Source organism: Anabrus simplex, chromosome 1, assembly GCF_040414725.1.
Source record: "Anabrus simplex isolate iqAnaSimp1 chromosome 1, ASM4041472v1, whole genome shotgun sequence".
NCBI lineage: Eukaryota > Metazoa > Arthropoda > Insecta > Orthoptera > Tettigoniidae > Anabrus > Anabrus simplex.
The window spans coordinates 548895227-548908330 of NC_090265.1; the positions used below are offsets into that span (position 1 = coordinate 548895227).

The following is a 13104-nucleotide window of genomic DNA, read 5'->3' on the forward strand; positions in this document are numbered from 1 at the left end:
CAAGGAAATTCTAGCATAATACACCTGAAGCTTTATGTTATTTTACACCTTTTAAGGTAATAGCTGATGAGTTAAACTATGCTATAACACAGTCACTGTTAGATTCGGGGCCGATGACCTAGATGTTAGGCCCCTTTAAACAACAAGCATCATCAAGCACTGTTAGATTCAGGATTGAACTATTATTACATCAGAAAGTCAACTGACTACAAATCTATGAAAAGAGTAACATAAAACAATTTCACTGGTTAGTCTATTTACACCAGCAAAATTTAATTACTTGTTCAGCTACCAGCATTTAAGTCCAGTTTCATTGTGAATAAACACCTAAACCATGTACCCACAACAAGCACAGGAACTACAAACACCAAAACTTCCACTATCTCTCCAAAAGACACTAGTTTTGGTACTAGACACTCACTCAAGCCTTGCAGATATTCTATTGTAAACCACTATTCCTACCAACAGAAGAAAAAAAAAAAAACATTCAATTTTACAAAAATAGAACTAAACACTTTCATACTTAGTATCTATCAATGGATGTCAATGAGAATCTTAAATCCAACAAAAAGCAACAAACCAAATCCACTAATAAACATAGCTCTTGAAAATGGAAACTACAGGGACACTTCAAAATTCTTTGGCTAGGGATCTAACTCTGGTTGCTGGACACACAAAAAGTTACAATGCCATTGTTAAATTACTGCTAAAATAACCCCTACACTAACGTGCGAACTAGACTTGTGAAAATCAAATTACTGAACTTGCTTGTAATCAATGAAGGGAAGAAAAAAAGTAACTGGGCTGATTTACAGTTACCTGAGAAATATTTTACTCTAATACAAATTACTTTTTCAACAAGTAATATTACAGAACCCTACTCTTAAGGAAAGACAGAAGTTTTCAAGGAAAAGTTATTCGAGTTCTTTTTAGCATAGACAATGAGTGGCTATCATTAGGCAAGATTGAACATGCTAGCTTTACAATTAAAATAAACTGCTGAGCCTCTGCATTTACTGGAAAGAAGCCCTATGGGAGCACTTTGAATATCAGCATTTAATTTTAAGGCATAATGTACTGTATTTGGAAGTATTGGAAAGGTATGAATGTACCTCATCCATAACTGAAGCTACTGTAATGCACATCATCTTTTTTTCTGCTCCTGAGCAATGTGTATCAATTACTAGAAAGTAATGATTACAATTCCAAGAAGTAGGCTAAATTACAAATAAAAGTTAATATAAGAATTTAATTGTTACAAGTAATTCGATCACTCAATTACTTCCCAACTCTGTAATTTGAAATAACTTTTATATTACCTACATACATAACACTTCCTTGCAACTTGCACACAATATTCATTCTTAATACCCCATGTATTTACGACATGCAAGACAAGATTTACTTACCTGTCCAAAATATTTTAAAAATACTTCTGAATTTTTATGCAGACACCTTTCTAGTCAAACAGTCCAATTAGAAAAATTCATGAACAACCAACCTATGGGTTCCTTATCGTTAAATTACAGCTCCCATAATTTTGATGGATTGACGCAGTATGCAATTTGTTAGTGATAGTTTTAAAAGGAAGTACGATTGGACAAATATCCTCCAACACTCATCAGGAGGGAAAGTGGAATAGGACAGGAGCTGATCAATGGAGATCAGTTAAGCATAAAAAGGAGGAGCACAGAGTTACAGACTATAAATCTCGTGTTTGATCTGAACTGACAGTTTAACTTCCTACAAATTGTGTTTAGTAATCCTCCTAGTCAATACATAATATACATCTAGTGTAGATGAACATTCAATTAGAAATGTTTGAAACCAAAATAGGGACATCCTCAGTAAAATACATTATAATAACCTAAACAAATTAGATCACGAAATTAAAATACAAGGTAACAATAATCATCGTATGGACTCAGCTACCGTGTGCAGATGTTTAAATTTCACGCCATCTGGCCGTTTATTTCGACCTTCCGTTTTACTCTAGGCCTACCGGATGGCAGATCAAATAAAACTCTTGGGCGCCTATGGCAGAGATTTAATGAATTTTGTTGGGTAAACACCAAATGTGTCACCAGATCTTTTACATGCCGACACCATACGACATGGAGGGTCAAATTGACTTTTTTCCGCCCTTCAAAAATCTTAAGTCTGCCGGGTTTGAACCTGCTATCTTGGGATTTGGAGGCAGACACTGTACCACTGATCCACAGAGGAAGCTGAAATATGAGGTGATGGTCCTTTAAATTTTTGTGACTGAACTGCATCAAGGGGCAATGAGGAAGTTACAACAAAAAGACCACCAGCACAAAAACTTATAACAGCCATCACCTCATATTAATTTTATCACAATTTTTTATGAAAAACTTTTTAACAAGCATTGTATTCAATCGTGTGTAATGTTTTCAGATTATTATAATGTATTTCACTGAGGATGACCCTATGTTGGGTTGAAACAATTCTAATCGAAAGCTCATCATAACTAGATGTACATTATGTATTGACTAGGATAATTTAACATAATTTGTAAGGAGCACAGGGTTGTGAACATACTTCTTAGCTGGGGTTTGACTTTGATCTTAAGTCTGCTACCACGCCCACTAAACTAAAGCATTTGCGATCCAATACCATACAAGATATTAAAAACTGAAAAATAAGTTACCGAGTAAATTGCTGCAGAACAGGGACATGTGGGTACAGTTGTGCAATGTCTCACCAACTGCAGCAGTGTTTTACTTCCATTAAAACTGTTGAAAAACTGCCAAATTTCTTCATACGACTATACCCAACATTTTTAGAAGTAAAAGACAACGTGCAACAAGTGTAACCTCTCAATGAATTCAGCATTTAACCCTTTTGCACTTCAGCCTATATGCAGGAATTTGCTTAAAGCAGCTCCTAATTTCTGTGATTTTCCAACCAAATTACAAAAAATCAACATTTAAAACCTGAAAGAACACTTAATTCTGAATTATATGATATCAGTATGATGTGTGTGCTGCAATTCTCGCATGAAGTATGACACAAAGTTATTCACTGTACACATGACTCGGTGATGTCAGTTCTCCATGGCCCGGTACATGGAAATCAGCTGTGCAAAAATCTTCAGGAGTAAAATCGTCACTTGCCACAATGGGAATCACTTAGACAAAAAAGTCACTGTTACTGTCTAAACCACCTGAAAATTCAAGGATATCGGAATCATTCAGCCGTGCAGTCCTTATGAGAAAAAGATGTTGTATGTGCTTGCATCAACAGAGTAAAGAGATGTATAATTATAGTTCTGGAAGTACAGCGAATATGCAATATACCGGTACGACAGAAATGAAATGAACTAACTGATCATCATCATTAGTCGTCGTGACCTCATAACTCCATTTCCTTGTTGCAACCTTGACAAGATGTCTCCTTCCCGAGCGGTTTTCACATATCTTTAATATGACCTGAAGTGGTAGCCCAGTGATCTTCGCTTGATCTATCCATCTGCTTGCTGTTCTTCCTCGTGGTCTACTGATAGCAAGATCAAATTGTTGTATTGATAAGCCAACCAAAAACATCATCGAACAACCACAACAAACATTCACGGTTAACAGATTTTATTCATTGAAAATAAAAAGTGTTCTCGCCATAACCTCTTGCGCGAGTGCAAGACGGTTAAATGAGCTACTTCGGGATCTATTTGAATAGCATATCAAAACTAGTTTCTCCAAGCACACTTTTTGCAGTTTGTGCAAGAGTACTAGGTAGCTAACACACGGAAAGGACCTGCCAAAAACACTCCCTGTGCATAAACCAAACCCCAAGGTGCAACAGCCCCGAACACCTGCAGATTACGAGGTGGTGTGCGGTCACCACTATGAATCCTATCTGCCATTATTCTTGGCTTTCTAGTTCGGGGCCGCTATATACCTCCTAAATTGTAATCACGCAGGGTAAGTAGACTCACTAGCCGGGAATCGAACCCGGGGCCTCTGGGCAAGAGGCAGGCACGCTACCCCTACATTGTGGGGCTGGCTATTCCGGTTATGTAGACCAAAGGTATCCAAGAAATGTCACTAATATTTGTCCCAAATGGAATATAATAATTCACTAAACGTCTCCATGAAATGTCGCTAATATTTGTCCCAAATGGAACATAATTGCTTTTACATCATTAAAGTGTAAAATCTGGGTAAATTAAGAAATAGTACAAAAGATTTTTTTTTGCTAGGGGCTTTACGTCGCACCAACACAGATAGGTCTTACGGCGACGATGGGATAGGAAATGCCTAGGAGTTGGAAGCGGCCGTGGCCTTAATTAAGGTACAGCCCCAGCATTTGCCTGGTGTGAAAAGGGGAAACAAGGGAAAACCATCTTCAGGGCTGCCGATAGTGGGATTCGAACCTACTATCTCCCGGATGCAAGCTCACAGCCGCGCGCCTCTACGTGCACGGCCAACTCGCCCGGTACAAAATATTTTACTTGCAGGGAATAATATGGATACATACTATACTGTCGCAGCGCTTCCGCATGGATTTTGTTTGTCTAACACTTTCGTGTTCGATGTCTTTGCTCACTGAAGTAGTTTGAATGAATTAGGTGTCGTTTTCTTCATGTTGCTCATTCGTTTCATGCCCTAACTCATTCATTAAATGATATATTTATTGGTCCAGGGATCATGCTATTTTGCTGTGTGAACTGCCCACGCTAGTCATATGGACAAAGATGACAATTCACAGACATAACACTCCCATTTGTCAGTGCAAGCCCTGTCTATGGCCCGTAAGTACGTACACATATTTTTCTAGTACCGACGGTATTTCTTAATTTACCGCGGATTTTTCACTTTAATGATGTAAAAGTAATTATGTTCCATTTGGGACAAATATTAGAGACATTTCATGGATACGTTTAGTCTACACAACCGGCTATTCCTCAGTATACTCCAGCCCATCATAAGCTGGCAATACAATGCACTTTAAAACACTGCAGTCCAGCAGCAATTTAGGGGCCAATGCAAACAATTAAACTAAATGAAAGTACAATAACATTCAATCAGGTTATGTAAATTCAGATTACTTCATCTTTGTACCATGCAACACAATACCAACAGAAACAGGTCACTGCAGGTTGAAAAAACAAAGTACGGTTACGTGAACGATGTTGATCCACGAAATATCACTAATATTTGTCACAAACGAAAGGTAATCATTGATTTACTCAATTAAAGTCTCAAATGACAGGTTGATTAAGAAATACCGTTGTTACTAGCAAGAAATACGTATATACTGACTGTAAATAAGAGTCCACGGTGTTGCATTCCGCTGCTTGCGCCGTCTGTTTCTTTCTTGAGGTTCAGGGCTGGCACCGATGAATGGGAGTGCTATGTCTGCGGTTTTTGTTATCTTTGGCCATATGTCTTGCTTTCCGCTGCTCGCACCGTCTTTTTTTTTTGAGGTCCAGGGCTGGCACCACCGAGCTTAATGAATCAGTTAATGCACATGAAGTGACAGCCCATCAAATTACATCGAATGAGAAAAATCAATAAAACGACACCAAAGAACTTCAGTGAGCAAAGACATCACAGACGACAGTGTTGGACAAACAAAACCCTAACGGAAGCGCTGCGACGTAGCAGAAATAGTTGTAAAGTAGTAAAGTATGTATTCTCTAAAATAAAATATTTCATATTTCTTAATCAACCTGGGATTTGAGACTATTTGACTAAAAGCAATTACTATCTTCCATTTGTGACAAATATTACAGTGATATTTTGTGGATCATCATCATTCATGCAACCCAAAGTACAGAAAGTCTGTCTAGGAGTGTTGCCATCAACATTATTGTTAGAGTATAGCAAGAAGTATCTGGATAAATAATAAGAAGCCACAGGCAGCTATTTCCCAGAACACTTCCTCAGAGAAATTAAAACTTCCACTACTGCAAAGATCAACAAATATGTCAGCCTAACAGACTTTGCAGGTAAAAACATGCATAGTAAAAAATATTTTAAAGATATAAACATTTTGGTTATGTATTGAACGGAGATCATAAAAGTTGAAATTTCAGTAAGGGTTCCACCTTTTCAATACAAAATATAAGTTGCACAATTAGTATTTACATGTTTGTATTCAAGGGACCGGTTTCAACGCATTTTTGAAGTGTCATCATCAGGCTAAGATTACAAAACTAGCAAGTGGGCCGATGATCGTCATGTTAACAATGCATAAACACTGTGAAACAAAATTTTGACAACAGCTTCAGTTCGCATCTATTCTCCATATGATAAACTACACACACCGAGCAAGGCTTCACAATTCTATGTTCAATCGAGAACCATACACTACATTGACATAGCAACAGCCGTGCTATTGTGTCCTTAAGTGGCACCACACATAGGATTAGTTTGCAGTGTCAAACAACATTTTAAAATGTACATCAAGTTTTTATCACATCTACAACCTATCGCTTGAATGCCTCATCCAAACAAGACTATTACAGGATTAAAGTTGGTGTAAAAATGCACCACCATATTTTTGCAAGACATTCGCACAAGACTTACATGAGCAATGTGTTGTACAACACGCTGAATATTTTATAGAACCCTCAACGCTTTTTAAATGTGTAGCTGTTGTCAAAATTTTATATCACCATGTTTATGCATTGTTAACATGACCTTTTATGTACTTGCTAGTATTGTAATCTTGGGCTGATGATTATGCTTCAGAAATGCATCAAAACAGGTACCTTTAATAAAAACATGTAAATACTAATCTGTACTATTCATATTTTGCATTGAAAAGGTGGAACCCTTACCGAAATTTCACCTTTTGTGGTAAAAATATATCCAGACAAGATTCTAGCTGCCATAGTCAATTACCTACCATTTGAATTTTTTTCCTACCTAGTTCAGAAAGTAAGCAAAATAGTCCATGCGAGCATCATACCCCTTTCCTAGAAGGAGATTAGATCTTTCATAGAGAATAAAAATATTAAGACGTGTGTTTAGAATGAAGTTCAGATATAATGTACAACACAATGCAATATCATACATTAAGTTCACATCAGTGTAATCTGTGCTAAGCATCTTCAAACAGTTCATCATGGCTAAACTACTGCAACATGTGGCTCTGAAGTGCCCGAGACGGTTGTATGTTACTGAAAGTCAAATCCTATTATTACCTTGAAGGAATTTTCGTAGTACTGTGCTTGTGAATTTCCCAATTCAATAACTCGAACAAGTAAGTCCCACTTTATGAGTGGGAAAAAAACAAACAAAACGAACTCTTCAAAGCTAGTACATACGGCAGCTGAAAACACGCCGTAAAGTTTCAACCATTTAAACTAATCCTACGCAAATGGCATTTACATACCCGTTAATTAGGTTTCAACATTCAATATTCGTTGGCAACCCACCGAACATTTTCTATGAAAACATTGCCTGCAAGTTTATAATAATGCCATAGGCGCCATCTTGTGGATATTATGAAACCACATTGCACGTTGAGGAAGTCAAGGTGCCATCTAATTTCTTCGTGTCATCGACACGTAACTTTGACCTCTGGGTAATATTTGTAAAAAAAGCGTTACGTCCTTATGATTAAACAGACTTACGTCAAATTTGACAATCAGTGCCCAAAACAGGGCGTTAGAACATTTTCACCACTAAAATAACTGGAGTAAAGCTGCACACAGCACCTCAAGCGCATTACTTCAACACGTTATTCTACCGAGAGAAAAAAAAATCCAACCCTCAAGCGTCCGAAAAGAACTACGCAAGTTCTTCCTCCAAAAATAAACTACACATGATAAATTATTTAGCACTTTTCCTGAAATAATATATGAGAAAACATTTTAGATAACATACTTCACAGAAAACATCCATGATATTCAAGCCCTACAGTTTTCGAGGAAGCAAACGCCGATGAAAATGGCGCCGGCTTACGCGGCATCTGCGACGCAAAATTCAGAACACAAGCCGACAAAGTATCAATTTCCAGACAAAATTCATACCACATATAACACAGGGGCAAGGGTATAAATCACTAGGTTCTTACAATAATAAGGCACGAAGTTACAGCACATGATTACACAACTTCTTTACTTTCCTGAATGATAAGTGATACTGGGGCAGTCCAATGCTTGGATTACATAACATGAAGGCACTTCTAAAACAAAAACTCTGAACAAGCTGATTTCATACACGATAAGCACTCGTTTCACAAAAGAAAAACAGTCTTTCAGATTTCAGGTCTCAGTTAACGGTTTTGATCGCAGTCACGACTAATGTGACCAGACCGTCCACAATTGTAACAGCTTCTTCCACCAGATCCCTCGGGGCAGTTGCGGGCAATGTGTCCACTTTTATTGCAGTTATAGCATGAAGCACCGCCGCCTCCACCACCAGAGCGTCCTCCAAAATCATTAGATTCCGGACACTCACGGGCGATGTGTCCCGTCTTGTTGCAGTTGTAGCAGGATGGACCATCAGCGTTCAGCTTACAGTCTCTGGATATATGGCCCAACTCATTGCAGCGATAACACCTGTCTTGCTCCTCTGAGCAATCGCGAGCGAAGTGACCATAGTTGTTACATTTGTAACACTTATTTTCACCGCGTCCTCCGCCGCCGCCTCCACCACCGCCACGGCTAAATCCACCACCTTGTGGACACTCTCTAGCAAAATGTCCAGGGCGATAGCACTTATAGCATGCGTTAGAACTCATTTTCCAAGCAAGATTTACGTATAAAAACACACAACGCAACAACCCAACTTGCCTCCAGCACACCACGTGGAAAAGTGAATGAGTGCCACGGCTTCCTGCCTGCAAGTTCCGCTACGAGAGACTGCCTTCTAGATCAACATCTTGCCTGTTCATATTATCAGAGTCATTAAGTTCAAATCTCGGAGGAAGCCTCAAGCAGTAGAACCAATTGGTTCACATTGACAGACGATGTAAAATAAAATATACAGAATAATGCTTTTTCCTTCAGCAAGTCAAATCCCATGTTTGTTATCGTTTTCATAATTTACTTGTAGAATATATACTTAAATTTCGCGCGTTAGACGCCTATTGATTATAGAAGCCGTGATTTCAAATTCTGTGCACAAGCCTCTTATCTGTTTACTCTGAGACAACACAATTTTCTGTAACAAAAATGGCTGAGGAGTGTGAGAAACCTGAATCGTCGCCCCTAAATTTTGAAGAAAAAGATGAAGAAGGTTCAGAAGAAGAGGAAGATGATGGATATCGCCCCATGCCCAAGGGCCGTGGAAGGGGAGCATTTAGGTAAAATACACTTATCCTTTCATTAGTGTTTGTTTACAAAATAAATATATATTGTTTGATAAACCGACTGTGGTTATCCACCGGTCAGTTTTAGCTTGGATGTTGATGAGTGTCTTCAGCTCCTTCATCCAGATTGATAAATACTGTCCGTGGAGACTGGCATTTCCGACCTGAACGATTGTTAAAAATACAAGTGTCGACTTAAAATTTATAAAAAAATCCAACAACTTTTTGTATTTTTGTTGTATATTCCTTCATTCACTTGGCATGATATATGATTTGACATACATAGGTGTATTTAACATTTTTTTTCCAAAGTTTACAAAACTTTTGCAGCTGTTAATTTTTCTACTGCACATTGCCTAGCCTCGGTATGAACATTCACCATTCATCGATAAATAATATCGAATTTAAATCTCTTAACAAGCTGTCTTTGATGCAGGGCTAATATTTTTCTATCTTTCGGATTCATCTTAGTGTTATGATAGTTCCTTTCAAGTCTTATGTAATGTGCATCTTAATGCTTCAATTCCACCACTATTGTGCCATCTAATGGGAGGGAATGGTATATGGCCAAAGTTTTGTTTACTTATTATTTATACTTGTAGACAAAACTTTATCAGGTGCCCTTTTGAACTGAAATGAATATGCACATTTCTTTGGCAATTCCTTGGTCAGTGTAGCATACTGCATCTGACAAACTTTGTGGTTAAGCCTATATTCTTCTCCTAAGTTGTGGAAAGGTTGGGAACCTTCAGAACTTGTGCTAGATGAATGTTCAGGATGGCATACCTAAGTAGTTCTGTGTTAGGTAAGTGGCAAGTTTTGTTGACAACTTTCTCCATGGCTAAATGGTTAGCATGTTGGCCTTTGGTCACAGGGGTCCCGGGTTTGATTCCTGGCAGGGTCGGGAATTTTAACCTTCATTGGTTAATTTCTCTGGCACGGAGACTGGGTGTGTGTGTCGTCTTCATCATAATTTCATCCTCATCACAACGCGCAGGTCACCTACGGGAGTCAAATCAAAAGACCTGCACCTGGCGAGCCAAACATGTCCTCTGACACTCCCGGCACTAAAAGCCATACGTCATTTCATTTCAGCAATGTACTTGTTAAAGCAGCAGAAGCATTAGAAGGCTAACACTGCTGGTGATGAAATTCATGAATTGTGGTGAATTTCAGCATTGTATGTGTGCTACCTTGTTAGATATTCAGTATGGAAGTTTTACACACAGGGAGTTTGTAGTTTTGAAATATCAGGAACATTTTCTTGGCATTAACTTTCATAAGCTATAATGTAATAAGTAGACCTGGGATTTTAGGCTCTAAAAAAATTAGTTTTAGGCACCTAAAATAGGCTTTTAAAAGAGAAAATAGGCACATAAAATATGTTTTAAAAATGTGTGGATAGGCAGGAAATAGACTTTAAAATATTACAATATACACTTAAACTGTAACGTGATACTTTTTTACTTTAACAAACGTGGTATCCTTATTCTTAACCGAAATAACTGCAAAATTAAGACAGAATAAAAAAGACATAAAAAACTATTCAAAAAGTCATGTGTCAAAAGAGTTATGGATTATAGGATATATCATTAGCAGTACTGATCTAAACTCTTAATACTAAAATCACTGTCCACAGTTACAGCACTGCAGGAATCCAATAATGGTGGAGACGCGAATGGAATATGTGTTTAATATTTGTGAGGAACATTCCTACAGTACTTTAATTCGTAGTTTGCTGTACAGTACATAACAATAATCTTCTCAAATTTTCCACAGTCAGACTGTGTCTTTTGTCTGTTAAATTCATTTTGAAAGCAGAAAAAGAGCGCTCCACACTCACAGATGTTAGAGGGGCGTAGGAAAATTTACCTACATTTTTCAATTCAATTTCACTTGGTAAGTCTACCATTTCCCCATCCATTACCTGATGTACCCTTTTCAGCACTGAATAACCTGGGTTCTTCTGCAATTCACTAGACCACGTGTCTTATTTTATCCCCTACCTTGCCACTAGCACTTTGTATGTTATTCTCAGCTTTGTCAATTACAGAAAATTCGCTTTTAAGACGGTTTTCTTTTTCCTCCATTTTTGTAATGGTGACTGGAAGAAATGAAAAATTTGCCTGAATAGGCCTATACGCAATGTCTCTCTGAACACTGGAACGATCATTTAACAGCTCTTTGACAGATGACACACATGCAGCCTTGTCCTTTAAAGGCAAATTGTCTATCACAGTCATGATTTCCTCAAGATGTTCTGCTTAATACCGGGCAGCTTCCATCCAGGAACCCCAACGGGTGATGATTGGCTGTGGTGGAAGGGGAATAGAGGGGAGTTTCTCTCAAAAGATGGTTATTCTTGATGGAGCCTTACAGAACACTTTCTTCATTGTTGAAATGAGAGTATTTACTGCAGGAAACTCCGCCCTAACTGTTTCTGCGAATCTATGCAAGGCATGGGCCATGCAAGTAACATGAATTAAAGAAAGATAGAAAGTTTTGAGGAGAGGTGCAGTGGCAATCATATAGGAAGCAGCATCGGAGACGAGGAGAAGGACTTTAGAATCATCAACACTCCCAGGATACAACAATTGCAACCCCTTGTTAATGAAGTATGCAATGCTTTGACTATTGACTTTCTCAAGCTGTTTAGAGCAGAGAAGGTGAGCGGTAATTGCCTGATTGGGTTCCAGTTTCCTACTATAACCACAGAGTCGGTGGTTTCGTCCACACACAACCCTATGCAAGACTCCCCAGTATCCTCCCTGATTGACAAAATGACCTCATTGTAACAAATATCTAAGTAGTTTTTCTCTACTGTAGATGCTGATGGGATGTGCTGCTTGGTGTATTTCTATAAAAAATCTGAAAACCGGATTATGCTCAGCATTCCAGGGGATATTTGCTGCAACTAGGGCTCTACACATATCAGCATAGAAACCATTATGGGTTGTAGGAGATATAGTTTGTGTGAGCAGAGTCTGTCTAATGTTACTTTTCATGGCTGCTTTCGCTTTGTGACTGGCAGTACCTGCATGGTGCTGAAGGTGGCATATTTTCTCTCAATAAAGTGTTGTCAATTAGAGACTAAAATGAGGAATAAAAAAGGTGAGCTATTGAATAAAATTTGTAATTTTGAACTATTTAAATTAAGCCATTATTACTCTAAAGTTAATTGAGAACAAGAAAACTACACTCCCCAAAGGGCCTTGGATTTCAATAACGGTTGCTGCCCAGCTCATGGCCTGCAGATATTGGGTGGGGTGTGGTCAGCACAAAGCATCCCTCAGCCGTATTGCCTTGCCTCTGTGACCCCTGCCCACTGTAGCTTCTCAATTGTCCTTACGATGCTGGGTCAACACCGTTCCAGACCTCATAGATTTCTAAATTACTGCCGGTACTGGAAATCGAACCCAGGTCGCCTGGACTAGGTCTCTACAATTAATTAGAGGAGCCAATATCAAAACGTTAGTTTTAGATTAATATGAAATTTAAGATATATGCACATACCTGTTTATTGCAGTTCTGGCAGAAAATAATCTTGCCATCAAAAGTCGTCCCTACAAACTGTACAAGCCATTGTTGTATAAGCGCACTCTTAGATGGTTTCGTTTTAGGCATGATGAACTATATTAACTTAAACAGTTGTTCTTTCACTGGTGACTTGACAGAGTATGCCCCTTCTTACTACCTGCTCCTTGTTCTTCCTAGATAATCCTCCCCTCACCCCGTCACTCGACACAGTACGTCCTTTACTACCTGCTCGTTGTTCTTCTGAGCTCATCCTCCACCTCCACCCTTCACTCAGCATTCCTT

General features: G+C 38.4%; 3 protein-coding genes across 5 annotated transcripts in view; 1 reads left to right on the top strand and 2 right to left on the bottom strand.

The window, feature by feature from the left end:
- LOC136857123 (microtubule-associated protein 9) overlaps positions 1–7918 on the bottom strand; it is a 275941-nt gene extending 268023 nt beyond the window's left edge. The window contains exon 1 of the mRNA XM_068225067.1: positions 7604–7918. The gene's annotated coding sequence lies outside the window, so the exon portion shown is untranslated. The remainder of the gene's footprint in view (positions 1–7603) is intronic.
- A 145-nt stretch (positions 7919–8063) lies between these two features.
- LOC136857126 (CCHC-type zinc finger nucleic acid binding protein) lies at positions 8064–8794 on the bottom strand. Its single transcript, XM_067135532.2, has one exon. It carries the CDS (start codon positions 8713–8715, stop codon positions 8248–8250), a length of 468 nt encoding a protein of 155 aa, XP_066991633.1. The 5' UTR covers positions 8716–8794; the 3' UTR covers positions 8064–8247.
- A 354-nt stretch (positions 8795–9148) lies between these two features.
- LOC136857127 (transcription elongation regulator 1) overlaps positions 9149–13104 on the top strand; it is a 513780-nt gene continuing 509824 nt past the window's right edge. For all 3 annotated transcript variants that reach the window (XM_067135534.2, XM_067135536.2, XM_067135535.2), the window contains exon 1: positions 9149–9279. In XM_067135534.2, the coding sequence (XP_066991635.2) occupies positions 9149–9279 (131 nt within the window). The remainder of the gene's footprint in view (positions 9280–13104) is intronic.